At 35.5% G+C, this 14,849-nt stretch overlaps 1 protein-coding gene across 2 annotated transcripts in view; it reads left to right on the top strand.

The window, feature by feature from the left end:
- Window positions 1-14,849, top strand: part of GABRG2 (gamma-aminobutyric acid type A receptor subunit gamma2) — a 69,016-nt gene that overhangs the window by 29,620 nt on the left and 24,547 nt on the right. For both annotated transcript variants that reach the window (XM_056349870.1, XM_056349869.1), the window contains exons 5-6: window positions 1,336-1,418; window positions 2,103-2,240. In XM_056349870.1, the coding sequence (XP_056205845.1) occupies window positions 1,336-1,418; window positions 2,103-2,240 (221 nt within the window). The remainder of the gene's footprint in view (window positions 1-1,335; window positions 1,419-2,102; window positions 2,241-14,849) is intronic.

Below are 14,849 nucleotides of genomic sequence, written 5' to 3'. Positions count from 1 at the left end.
CTATCCAAAATTCAAAAAGTGTTAAATACGTTCACCAGAGAAAAAGCAATATTGAAGGCAGAACTTAATAATTTTTTGGATCCATACTATAATTTTCTTGAAATGAAACTGAAGATGATGGGAATGAGAAGAGAAATAAAGGGCAATGATATTAGTGCACAGAATCAGCTCTCCTTCTGTGTCACAAACAGAACTTCCCTTAATTTCAAAGGATATCAGATTTGTTCCTAAATCCCTAATGCAGAAAAGTTTCCTTTTGACTTCATTAACTTGATAGCTAGTGACCACAGCATCCCCCTGCATCCCACAGTATGAGACTCAGGGAGTCATTTGCATGCAGTACCTACATGCAACAGCCACCAGATAAACCCAGCTCACACAGTTGCTCATTTGGACACTCAGGAATCAGCAAAGACCAGAATTCTACAGCTTTCCAAGAGACTCATGGAACTAAAAAACACCACTCTGCTCTTCCCCTTCCCCCTTCTTTTTCCTTTTTTCCTCCCTCACCCCACCTCCTCCTCCCCCCTTTCCAAAGTCCAAGTATCATGCAGTTCATGGCAGGGCTGGGGAAGTGTAGGATAGCAGCAGTTAAGGGACTGAATGGAAAATGGTAGAGTCTTTAGCAGGCAAATCAAGGGATACATCTCATATAAATTTTTATTTCTAAAAGTACATGTCTCTACCTGATCTACAGCACCTACACCACCTGAGTTATCATGGAGATTCTCCTGATATTCAGTGGAAATACCTTTCAGTACATTCCTCAGATTTCATTTAACTGTCTTAATTTGGAGTGAAATTAAGTATATCCTCAGAACACCTTTCCACTGGTATGAAGGCAATCTAGATGGCTGTCTTGGATGCAGATGTCTAAATCTGGACTCCCATCCATCATTTTTGAAATAGAATTTTTGTCACGTAAAATGCATTTCTCTAGTGCATTATGGCATGTTGTGACACAGAGATTTGTCATTGCTCATGAGATGACCTGTATATCTACTTATGGATTTGCCAGTCATGAGTAATGCTGCCATTTCAGATGCATGGGAACAGAACTTTAATATCTTATTCTATCACACAATCCAGAAAATAGATGATCAGGGCCTATGTAACCAAAAAAGAAACACTGCTTATCAGTAACCATGAAGTCTTCCTATGCTTGAAATACCCAAATTAAGACATACATATCATTTTGCTTTATATAGATATTATATTTGCATGTTTCATAGTCAGGTTCCATATTAGTAAGAATCTCATTTTGCTTGCCTTGATGTAGTTTTCAGGACAAACTTCTCAAGTACATTCTGCATATCCTGATCTCTTTCTCCTCAGGCTGACAATTGATGCTGAGTGTCAGCTACAGTTACACAACTTCCCAATGGATGCCCATTCCTGCCCCCTGGAATTTTCAAGCTGTAAGTAATATGCCTAGAAATACCCCTTTTCTGATCCATACTGAACCAATTATACATTTATATTTACATACCTACAATCAGTGAGGGTTACCTTCCTAACTAGATATACTCCAATGGTTTTCAGTTTTATTTTGACCTCATCTTCAAGTACATGAATCATGTATGTTCACAAATACAACTAAGGAATGCTACAATTTCTGGGATCTACGTGATTAATTTATGCTTATATCTTAGCATAACAGTAGAAATTTTTGCTTTCAGCGTCAAAGCCTCATGGCCTGATACTTTCTCTCTGCACAGAGGTGTTTTACTATTGCAGTAGTTGGAGCCAAGAGTTTGGCATTTTGCAGTCAGGTCAAGGTGTGAATTCCCAGTCCAGTTGCAGAATTTTTGGCCATAATTGAAGAATGTGCAAAATTGTATCCTATTGAGTCTGCAAAACTAAAATACTAATTCTTGAAAAATTACCTCAAGTGTTATTTTAATTTATAATAAGTAAAATAAAATAACATTAAATAAAAGACACTACCAAGTATCTTGAGAAAAATATATCTATAATTCAGTTGCAATATGCTTCATCAGTTTTTTTGAGAAATAGGAAATAGGTTTTTTACTCCCCAAAGTACACTAAAATCCCAGCAATGACTGCGAAACAAAGCATTCTGTATTTTCCATTGCAATAAGATGGCTACCCAAGAGAAGAGATCATTTACCAGTGGAAGCGCAGCTCAGTGGAGGTGGGGGACACCAGGTCCTGGAGGCTTTACCAGTTCTCCTTTACAGGATTAAGGAATACAACTGAGGTGGTGAAGACTACTTCAGGTAAGACAACCGATCTGTTTACCTTCAGATTAAGTTAGGATTTTATTTACAGAAAGAAAAAAAAGATGCCTCTGTTTAAAACTTAGCATTGGCACTTCACTGAACCATTACAGGTTTTTAAATACTTATGGAACCATTCAGGCTTTAGTATTTCTGAAGAAAAACTCACAGGAGAAAAAATAAATTGTCCACTCTTGTTCTTCAAGAAATACCTAAAACTGTCAAGAGAAAGCCACTACTACAAGGGTGGTGGTGGTCGTGGTGGTGGTGAGGGGAGTTCCTATCCTGCTTCAGTATAGAAAACAGCACAGCTGAGCCACTAAATGGCAATCTGATACTGATTTGAATATTTTACAATCCTCTTCCACCCTTCAGAAGCAGAAAGTAGGCCTGCACAGAAATGACATTCAAAATCCCAACTGCTTTACTACAGTAGCTCCAAGTTTATTTTGTTCCTGAAAACAGGGCACATTCTACTCTCATTAAAGAGAACAGCCTTACAAATCAGTGTCTCACGTGATTTTCCTGCATATTTCTATCTCCTTGGAAACAAGTAATGGAACTTAACATGATAAATGAGGAAGTACTCAACGTTTAATAAAAATAGCAATTTTAACCCTACTAACTAAGCAGGAAAATACATTCTTCTAGACATATATATTATTACTCGGTGGAAAGAAAATCAGTGAATATGAGAAAGGACACAAAGAGGAATTGTATATTAATATTCTGGTATGTGCCTGATATCCCTTTGCTTTTGATTTCTCAGTTTCAAAAAGACCAGTGAAATGAAAGCAGGTGTTGGTTTTTTTTTTCAGGTTGCTTTTGATTGTTACCTTATTTTATTGTTCTGAAAAATATATTGATTTAAATTCAGACATCTGTGTTAATTCTGACTTCAAAAATATCCCCATCCATTTTATTTCTAAAAGGTCAGGTTGCTATTGTATTCAGAGGGAGAGTGAGATATTCTAGAGTTGAGAGGAGCCTGCTGTGCATTGCACTGGAGTGCAAACAAGGAGGATGAGCATTAGTTCAAGTTCCAGCTCCTGAATCACTGGACATTAAGCACCAATGACATGTTCAGTCTTATGACCAGGGCAAAAATGGGATGAAGCCTCCCAGCTGTAGCCACATTTGTCTTATGGCATCTTCTGCCATTTTAGCTGAGGAAGATATTTAGTCAGCTATTCAAGAAAGCACCTGACCTTTCTCATTTTCCCAGGAAAACAGAAATAAAGGTGTAAAAGAGAGCAGTTTGTGTGGGAGCCATAGCTGCTAATAACCACCATTACATATGACGTGGCAAATTGCTCTTAACGCAAAAAATATAAACAGCAATACATCTCATCTAAGACTGCTCCTGCAACAGGCAAAGCACAAAAGGCAGCAGTGTACCCAAGTGTGGTCTAAGGTCTCATCCTGCCCAGGTTGAAAACTAATTTTATTTCAGCCTTAATTTGAGGATTTCTTATTTGCTCTTCTCTTTCCTTTTCTGCTTCAACCATTCTCTAATAAACATTTTTGTCAGAGATAGAAAGTAATAAAATCTTAACGTGCTTACAAGCTTCAGATCCACTGATTCACCTTGCACTGGTGAATCAAAATCACTCTAATGTTCTGCTAGCGTGAAGAAAGTACGTACTGGGAAACAAATAGTAAAACACAGAAAGCAATAAGATACTAGTATTTTTAGTATTTTATTTGTATTTATAAAAATATATTTATATAATTTAGTATTTTATTAATGAAGTACTAATCACAATGTTGCATCAGTAGTTTTTAATATGACAACACACCAGCCCTTTTAATATACTTTTAAAAAAATCAGCAGCTAGCACGCACTTTAAAGCAGCAAAGAGTCACTCTAGTAAACACTCAATTCATAAGAAGAAATATTTGTGAAAGCTACTCCACCTGCTGAGCTGCTTTCAAAGACCTGCTGAGTATAAAAAAATTGGAAAAATGTCCTGCATATATATTTCTTCTTCTGTTTGATTTGTTTTTATGACCACAGATATGCAAGAAAGTTATATTTGATTTTGATCTAGGTGCAGTATCTAAATAATTAGAAGGTGAGAAAAAAACCCCAAAACAACAAAATAGAGATTGTCATAAATCTGGTCTATCTCCTACAAATATTTTCTTAAAGCTGGTGGAGCTGAAGAGTGTTCATTGCTTACTTAAGTGCCTTATTAGCATGTTGGGAGCTACATGAAGTCCAGCATTCCTCAGCCAGACCCCTACTCTACCTGTAATTACTCTCTTTCATGCACACATTTTCAATAGTTTGCCCAAAAGAAAAGTATTCCAAGCTTATAGATTTATTAGCAACCTATATGCAGCCTGAGTACACAAGTTCAATGTTTGAATGCCCGTACAGCAAAAATAAATCTCGAGACTTTAAGCATCTAAGTGCAGTGCTGCGTACAATACAATCTAGGTACAGACTAATGACAAACTGATCACTGTCAGTGCTTCACCGGGGTATGAGCTGACGTACAATGGAGGCAGTGGAAAGATAAACGAGATGTTGGAAATACTATACCTCCAAGAACTCTTCCTCAAAACTAAATTTAGTTGACAACACAAACGAAGGAAACCTGAACACAAGAAGGGGGAATTAGAGAATATGAGACTGAACAGTTACAGAACAGGAGACTGGGAGTAGTGTTAATGTATTTGAAACTGGAGTAAAATTTCCATATCTGCATTTACTCCATTTCAAAACAAATACTTGTTCCCAGCTTCATGCTTCCTAGTAACTAACGCACTTTAGTTCCTGAGGGCTATGCTTGCTTGGTGACTGGAGCAGAGAAGAGAATCAGAAAGGATGGCTGAGACTTGGTCATTACAAACTCAGTTACCTCTCTTTCTGTCACGCCATAGCTGAACATTTGAGATCTGGGCTGATTTATGGGCAGAGGAGAACAAGGATTGTTTGAGTCAAGTGTAAGCTTCATAAGATCTGACGGACTTGCTGAATTGACTACATTTATCTGCTGCTCTTCCTTTGCATGCCCTGCAGAAATGTGAGATTAACTGAAAGGGCCAGATGTCGGAATTCTGTCTCTGATCAGTTAGCAAATCCCAATAACATCAGAAAAAAGCAACTGGAATACTACAAACCTTCCTGTCTTTTCTCTTATCTGAAGTGAGTCATCTTGAACTGTCAGTTTGTTTCTCTCCAAACTGAACATGAACATCTGACTTTAATTTTCTTCGGAAGTCACGGACCAAGCAACATAAGAACGGACTTAGCTAATGGAATCCACTGTCCATTAATAGTGGGGACTGTTAAGAACAGTTAGCACTCAACCTTCTGCCCTATGAACATTTAATTAAAATTACTAAATAGTCTGTGCATTTAATAATATATTACCTGTGTATATTTTTTGCTTTTTCACTACAACCTGTGCTGTGTAAATAACAGTGGTTTGGTTCAGATTTATTTGCAGTAAAGTGCATATTAAGACACAATATCATCTGAGTTATATAAGCTACTACAGTTGACCTCACACACTTATAGAATGAGATGGATCTAAGATTTATTGTATTATTGAAGGATGTCCATAATCACTGCTCAAACAATTCTCATTTATTAAGAAACGACCATTTCTCTTGTGTGACCTATTTACACACAGTGTAAAGTCCCATCCACTGAATGGTAGTGAGATTCTCCAGTAATAAAGACATGAACTAATGGAAAAGTCAGGAGAATAAAAATTCACCAACTTCTGAAAATTAGATGGATAGTGCTGTGAGTAGTCCTTACAAAGAAAGCATCAAATTTACAAAATTCTCCTTCAGACCTAATGCTGAGGTTGCATAGTAAAATCTGTTGCTTTACTGACAGATTCAGAGTTCATGTTTTACTAACAATGTCTTCAGTTGTTTAAGGGGGTGTGATTTATTAGAGACATGGTCTATACATGGGACAAATGTACACCTAGTGGCAAACGGGGCAAATAGTGGACACCATGTAGAAAGAGTTGTATCATACAATAAGCAGCAATAATAAAAGGAAGAACACCAGAAGACTGCTCCAGCACAGGATGTACTTTTCCATCCTCCATATTCTCATTTAGTATCTCACAATACATTTAATTCAAATGAATGTCAGTTTTTCTTTTTTTGCTTTAAGAACTGTTCTATATCTAATTTCTGACCTTTTATATTCACTGTGGATAAAAATAAGAAACAAATTAGGTGAGAAAAGAGTCCAGCAAATCCACCACTTGTGAATCTTATCAGCAAATGCTACTGTTCTTCACTTTTTGATGTCAAAATGAAAACATTATAGAGTTTAGCTAGAATCACATTATAGAACAAAAAGTGCCTATTGCTTAGGAGACACTTCAGGGAAGTTTTTCTAGAGAACTCTCAACACAGATTTGACTAGCAAGAAAGATAAGCTTTAATTTTGCTGATTGTTGCTGCAACACAAGAAGTGACACAAGTATAAGATTTGAAAAATATAATGCACAAGTGGATGACACCAACCGGGGACATGTTGCACTTTGGGAACAGGAAAATAGGAAAAACTGATTTTAAATACTTGCTGCATTCTGCTTGATTAAAAAAGGTTCATTTTAAGTGCAACATTTTAAGAAAGACAGGGTAAAGCAAAAAACAAGTAAAGGGTTTGGAAAACTTGATCTATGGAAGTATTTGGAAGTATGGAACTAGCCTGGAAGAAAATATAATTAGTGATCAAAGGATTAAACCAAACATACTCTTTTTCAACCATAACAATAATTGTCACTGACACATACTATTTAGGAAGATTGTAGAAACCCTAAAATCAGAGGTTTTATGAAATCATACCTCAAACCAGGAGGAAAGGACTAGCTTATATCTTGACATTCTTTCTATCAATATTCTATGAATTCTATCAATTCTATGAATTTCATAAAATTACTAAACAAACTCAATTTCTACTTACTATTCCAGTGTTTTTGAACATACAAAAAACTGTACTATGCAAAATTGTTTGTGAATGTGTAATTATTCAGGACAGATGGAGCTTCTAGTATTCCCAGTTCTTTGTGACTGGGTAGTTCCTTTTTTAGACCAGACATTGTCTATTGCTTATTCACAGAGCCTGTCCTGAATTTTTAATTAGATACAAAGGCATTATAAGACTAATCAATAAATAGCAATTCAACAAGCTGCACAGGATTCATGAAACTAGTGAGCCAATAACTATAAATTCTTTTTTATTTTCTTCCTGTTCTGTGTTTTACAGAGCTAATCAGAGCTGTGCAGTAGAGACAGAATATTGCTCATAATTGATAAACTTGGTAATTAAATATTTATCTTGCTATGCATCTATTAAGCCACATAAATAGATCTAGGTCTGGTTTCTGTTTTGTCAGGAAAATGTGGTCAAGGCTATTATTTTTCTGAAGAGGACATATCTGCAGACTTTTGTACTTTATTTTAATGCTGTATCATAATGAATTGAACTGTTGGCAGGCATGCACTCCCCAGAGGTTTCATAATGCATAAAAAACCCAAGAGTCTTCGTCTTATGCTTCTTTATTAAGTCAAAATATATGACATGACAGGTGCATATCATATTTGAAGATCTGTGTGGGCAAACCGACATTAAAAAATGGCTACGGTGGGTTTCCACTGTGCCTAAAACTCCCTGACAGCCCCATGCACAACTCTAGATTCTGGTATGGGTCGATTATAGCGTATGGTATTGTTAGGGAGATCCCTCTGAGAATTGAAAACATTTCCTATCTTATAATTTTTACCTAGTGATTATGTACAAGATACTAGTACCTGCATTTTGCTTTTGTCAGTATTTAAACATACTTTGTATCCTCTTTGCAGAGGAGCACATATGACATAAGCTTTAAGTCATAAAAACCTAGCTTACTATTAAATTGTTCTGTGTATCTTTATTGTTCTATTTATGGTTTAGGAGGGTATTTATGCCAATATCTTTGTTTTTTGAAAATCTGTATTAAATTATTACCTTAAACATACTTGCTAAAAGAATACTGTCTCTGTAGGACAGTGAAACATTTTGAGCAGTAGGAAAACACAATGGACTGAAAGCATATTTTTATGTTTGCTCCTTCAAAGGAAATCCTCAGCTCTAAGCTAATATCCTTATGATAACCCTAAAATATATTAGCTATACCTTAAGACTTTACTGCTAATATAAATATTCTTATCACTTGTCCAGAAGAGAACATCAGGGAGTATTTTTGCTTACATATATATATATATACATACTATTATTTTTTATTTAAAGTCTCCCTTATTTTAACTCACATGAATCACTGTTTAACATTACTGTGCCAAACATATCATTATTTGAAAAAAAAAAATACAGGAAGAGTTGAGTCATTTAACTTTCCTATACCACAATTATAAAGGGTTACAGACAATACTGTGAGCTGGAGGAAGATTTGTGTTCTGGTGGTAGCTTACAGCATTTTGATATTGCTGTCAGGGAATAAAACCAGTTTAAGGTAACTATTCCTACACATTTTTTTGAAGAATAACGGAAAACAAGCATTTATCAAATATGAATAACAAACTTTTCTCAAATCCAGATACTCGCGTTGTCATTCATCAAACCATAGCAATTAATGAATGTTTGTAAAAGTTACAAATGTTGAAAAGTTTGTTAATTCAAAATAATCAGTGTATATTTCAAGATCACGTCTTCAAAGAGTAAAGATATGGTGCAATTCCCTCCCATACCTGTTGTATACTGCACATTTTCTCATCCAGGTTGGTTAATTGTATGGCAAATGTGTATTTATAGATGAATTCACATGGCTGCATAAATGGACTAATTCACTAAGCAGTCTTTTTGGATCCTCCTTGTCATGCAGAACACCTAAGGTCTATGTACATGCACTTTTTCAGAACTGCAAAATCAAAACACCTTAGAAATATTTATCCTTATATAATCCCTGTGAGGCAGACAAGATGACAGGAACAATCTGAAGGTTTCCTGAGAAACTACAATGCGTTGCAAACACGAGGGACAGAGGCCTCCCCTGGAATGGCTGGGAAGGACCCGAGGCAATTGCATTTGGGTCTCTTCTGTACTGGCTCATTCAGCTGTTAGCAAGATCCCAAAAGACCTGAACAAATCTGCACAGTTACCTTCCCACTTTCTCCATTCATCCAAACACCTCTCTGTTCATCATCTGGTCTGTAGTTGTCTTTGAACTCACTATGGACTTATTCCTATGACAGCACAGAACAGGAAAATCCATGCCACCTTAACAGTATAGGCGAGGAACAGGGAATTTAACACAAATGACATACCCAACAAGAAAGCCTGTGGATCCAAGTAATGCATATAATTAACAGCTAGTTTTGGCCTGGTTTTCTGCTGCATGCTCAGTTACAACCACAAGAAAAAGGATCTTTGCAGTTTATGGGGTAAAGTGCAGTACAACCATAGGAAATATGTTTCCCTAACATTTTTAGCTGCTGTAAGACTCCTCAGAAAGCGCCTGAAGACAAGCAGCGAGAAACCCCAAACCAAGGCGGTGAATGAGGATTGAAGGGCCATCTGCTGCTTTGGGGTTAATGCAAAAAAGCATCCAGAGCACAAGGACCCCTTAACTTAACCCTTTCTTACTTTCAACTTAACCCCTTAACACTCTTTCACAGTGACTGGCTAGATCTTAGTGGTTTAACGGGCAGGAAAAAACCCCCACTATTCCTGTGGATTCAGTATGTTCAAAATTCTTATACATTGAAAGAATCTGACTTTTCTGTTCAGGCTTGTATCTGTATAGCTTCAAGTTTAGGCACTGAAGTTCACCTGCTTCTAACTAATCATTTAAAGAATTGAAAGGCAATTTGATGATTACTTTTTATCTTTTGAGAGGGGTTAAAGGCTTTCTTAAAATTCCAGTGATTCAGTAATTCAGCCCTTTTTTACTGACAGTTTTTACGAGACTCATTGTCAACTGTGTTACCCCAGCAAAGCGAAATCATGACTGTCCCTGAAGAAAAGGGATGATGTGTCCTGAAACTTCTTTCAACCCACCCCAGTATAACTTCCCAATCGAACAAAAACTCTTGAAGGTTAAGTTTATTTTTCTGAGTTTGTCTTTCTGAAGGTTTGTCGCATCTGAAAGCATGGCTTGCTACAGTTTAAACTGAGCTTTAGAAAGGTCATGTAAGGATAAAAAGGATTAATATACAACTAACCAGAGAATAGGGGATAATGTGCAATCTTACAAACATTTCCATTGAACCTAATGCAGGGTAATTGCAAAAGCACAGATGTTAAAGGCAAGATTGGTTTTGTAATAAATATAGTTTTGTGGATATAACAGAACAGTGGCTTTAAGAAATAATATTTGTTCATTTAATAGGAAGAAAATAATTAGATCCCTTAGAAAATTTAAATTATTTAAAAATAAAGGGAAAATAATTTTGAATATTATTAGTTTTATGATAAAATCAGCAAATTCGGAGATTTATGTCTTAAAGACTTTCCTATAAATAGCTAAGCATGCAAATTTTTGTGATGCTTCTAATGTCCCTATGAATATATTTTTGTGAGTACTGATGACTCTTTGAGACACAAAATGTATTAACATCCCAACTCCCTTTTTAAATTCCTGTTGTGTAATGAAATCATCATAACCCACCCACTGACTGGCTTTCACAGAAGCTTGCAATATCACAAGAGAAAATCACTGCAATTCACTCTGAAACTGGAGCTAGATCTGATTATAATGAATTGTGGTGAGAAATCTTTGGTTCAAAGGCATTAGACACAATGACTCTAGTAGTTAAAAACCGGTGTATATTCATAATTATTTTAGCATTAAAATAACTCTGAATATTAACCTTTTTCTAAGAAGAATTTTCTTCATAATAAATATGTTTAAATTACTAATGCAAATATATAATTTTTTTATTGTGCTGTTTAAATAATTAAACTTCAAGCAATCCTGTGATAAATTGGAGGGTTCCAGAGCACTTCAGCCTTTCAGCTATAGAGTCACAAGGTAATAATCTCTGTAACCTCTTAATTGATCAGCATAACACTGGTGGTCAATTTCCTCACTGACATTTCACTTCTAGACCCTTTTTATGTTCAAAAAATATGTTTGTAGTACAATAATTTTAAGATAATTTCTTTCACATTTTCCCCCCTTGGTATTACTTTACTCATCACGTTCCTAGTCTTTCAGTAAGAGAAAATAAATTCATTAAGGATGTTTGAAGGTGATGGTAGCTTAATGTTCACGATGTGTATAACGTAGGGATGGTTCATTAGAAATAAGCTTGGATTTGCCTGAGGCACATATATGTCCTAATTAATAAACATATGCCTCTAAGGCTGTTATTACACACTTAAATCCCTTTAGTTTACAAGTGCAATTTCTAGCCTCTCAGTCTCATGTCATTACATAGCATTTTAGTAACCTACTTATCTAAGATACTGTTTTGTTGAGGGAGGTTGTCATTGTATTTGAATAGATGTAATTGAAATGCTGAGTGGAAGTAAGATATACAAATCTGTATAATAAAAGTATCTGAGTCAGGCAGCATTGATGGGAGCTAACAAGGCTCAAATCCAGCCAAATATCCCATGTAAAAAAAAAAAAAAAAAACCAAAAAAAAAAAACCAACAAACTAATTTAACACCACAAAATTTAAAGACACCTTCCCAGTGAGCTTTGATTTTTAGTTTTTTGTATTAAATAAACCACTAGAAACAAAAAGAAAAGTCTAGGGTGTTAAATGAAAATGTGTACAGAATGTACAAACTTCTAAAACTCTCTGCAGTACCTTGTGATTATAAAATCTTCTGCTTACATTTTTAGATATGTTATCTACAGTTCCACAAAACCATCCTATAATGTTGACAACACACCCCCACAGAAGAATATAGTAGCATAATGTTAAGCATGGTAGTAATGTTCAAATATTTGTCATCATTTTATGTTTCACAAACGTTAACTTCCTCATTTTTATTGTTAAAACAAATTCTTAATTGTAAATAGCATGTGTTTTAACTTTGCCTTTTTAAACAAGGCATAATTGCCCTCATTTTGATGTACGTTATGGAAGCTATAAATATGCCACTTATCTCAAAAAGTGATACAGTCTATTAAGTGAGTTCTTTACTCTCTCAAGAAGACTGCATAATTAAGGCTAAAGAGCTGCGGGATAAAATTTATGTTATAATATTTCTTGTATCATGTCCTACATAAGAGAATTTTGAAATATTTTTCAAGATTTAATGCATAAAGTACCATAACACCCTTTGTGTGTCTTAATGCTAGTGACTAAAAATGATAATGAAACTAGTCACCAAATTGCTATTTGTTCTTTCTTATACATAGTTCTAAGAATGGAGAAAATTATCAAAAAACTTGACTATTGCAAATATGTTCTTGTTAATTGTAGCTCAATTTCTTCTCTTTTTATCTTGAGACTATGAGTTTGAAGAGGGAGTACAGTCATGCTGTATGGATAACAGTCATACAAGGTTGCTTCTGTTTTGAGTGTATAGGTTAAAAAAAATAAAACCAAACAACTCTCTTCCCTTTCCCCCCTCCAAAAAACCCTAAAATGAGTTCACACCCTGTCCATTCAAATTACAGACAGCACAATTCAAAAATATATAGTCAATAAAGGATTGGTGGTGATTTCTTAGAATGTTTGCTGCTGTTATCCAGTAACATTTATTTTAAAACAATATAAACCAAGTTTGAATATTTCCAACCACCCTTGTAGTTCACCAAAATTTCCTTTCTTATATCACTGGTAAACTACCAGTCTGGAACAGAGCTATTAGATTGCTCCAGTTGCAAAACCATAAAGTGAAACAGCAATGTCATGGAGCTGCATATCTTAACTTTGGTTGTACAAGTGCAATAACAATAACCAGGGCAATTCATGACAGCATACTGTAATTGCAGCTATGTTTGCTCGAGTGCTAAGGATTTGAGCTCTGAAATAAGAGTTCTCTAATAACTCTCAGCTTTTATTGTCATCCTGGGAAAAGCAAAATCATTATTGAATATGAAGAAAAGAAATTACTTTTCTTTTTCTATTATTAGTTTTTAAAAATAATAATTGCCAAAAGCTGTGTGACTAGATTTAACAATACTACAGAAAAAAAGAAATAGGCTTTCAAGTATAGGAAATCTATGATAACCTTCAGTTCAGAGAGAGACACCATATCTCTGTTGACAAGAAAAGAAAAGAATTTCACTGTGAGAATTTATTACTAGCAAACAGTGCAAATATCAAAACCCCATTATGGCTCTATAGATCAGGGAAGAAAAGTGAAAGAGGAGATCAGCCCTCTGAACACTGGAATATGGAAGTACGACATTTCTCTGAACTCATGAACTGGTTCATTTTACATGTCAAGAGCAAATCCCACCAGTAGCCCAGAGAGAAAAGGTACCACAGTATCCTCCCACAGACGATATGGCAATTTATGTTAGAACATAGCCACATCGGTGATGGTAGTAGTGTTTCAGAGCTTTGCAATGACTAAGACTGTTGATGTTGAACTCCCTACCAGCCAGCTGATCTAGGATAACCCAGCTGGCATGTGATTAGGAGTGGTAGTGCCTATTTTGTGCCGGAAGATGAATCGTTTCATACTTGCAATAGTTACCATCACTCAGGTTACGTTCTGCAACAAGTCAATATAAAAGCAACCACAAGCAGATGTTCCCCTGCTGAGTTTGCCAGCTTTGGTGCTCACCTCTTCTTCGTTACGTAGCTTTGCAATTAACCATACATCCTAAACAGTGCTGTGCTGATGAGGCTGATGAGTTACGAGGAAAAAAATATCTATTTCTTTTTCTCTGGTCCACTTCATTCCTAGAGTTCACATCCTTAAAAGTTTTAAATGGACATTTTGTCCTGATGTGGTATTTTCTCTAGGGATAATTTAAGTACAAAAAATTAATAGTTCTGTGAGCAAAAGGGTTGATTTCTTATAGATTTGCATCTCATGGCAGAATTCTTTACTGTCTAATGAAAATGTAAACACCAGTTTAAGCTTTTTCAGCAGCTGAAGCATTCCTCATAGGTGTTCCCTAAGCCATTTCTTTGGAGTCTAATAACAACCAAATTCACACCCTAACTTTCTGTGGGAGGAAGAGTGTATGGAGTGGCTGATGTTGTGGAAAGCGGTAGGGTAGCATTTTATGACAGTCCCTCACATCACTCTACCTGTCTTTTTGACACTTTGCAACTTCTGTAAACAGTTATAGTTGATCAATATTTTCAGAATTATAAACAAGGAGGGCCTGAGATAGTACAACCTTGATTTATCTTAGAGGAACGGGATAAAAAACAATATGCTTCTCTAAGTTTTAACAAAAGCTTAAACAGTACCACTTCTGAGGCTTTTAAAAAAGGGCTATTCATTATTTGTTTCATTTTTCATTGCACTTTACAAGCCATTGTAATTCTAACCTCCAGATGGGACTCAAGCTCTATGAGTTGATATCATAATGAGAATATTGAGAAATAAACTGAAATCAGGAAATAAATAATCTGAGAAGTGTTCATCCTAATATTTGTAGGTTGAAGAATAGCAATTATTTTATGCACAGTTCAGATAAACAGTTTGGA

This window comes from Falco biarmicus, chromosome 8 (genome assembly GCF_023638135.1).
Source record: "Falco biarmicus isolate bFalBia1 chromosome 8, bFalBia1.pri, whole genome shotgun sequence".
Taxonomy (NCBI): Eukaryota; Metazoa; Chordata; class Aves; order Falconiformes; family Falconidae; genus Falco; species Falco biarmicus.
This window is presented reverse-complemented; position numbering and strand designations above follow the sequence as displayed.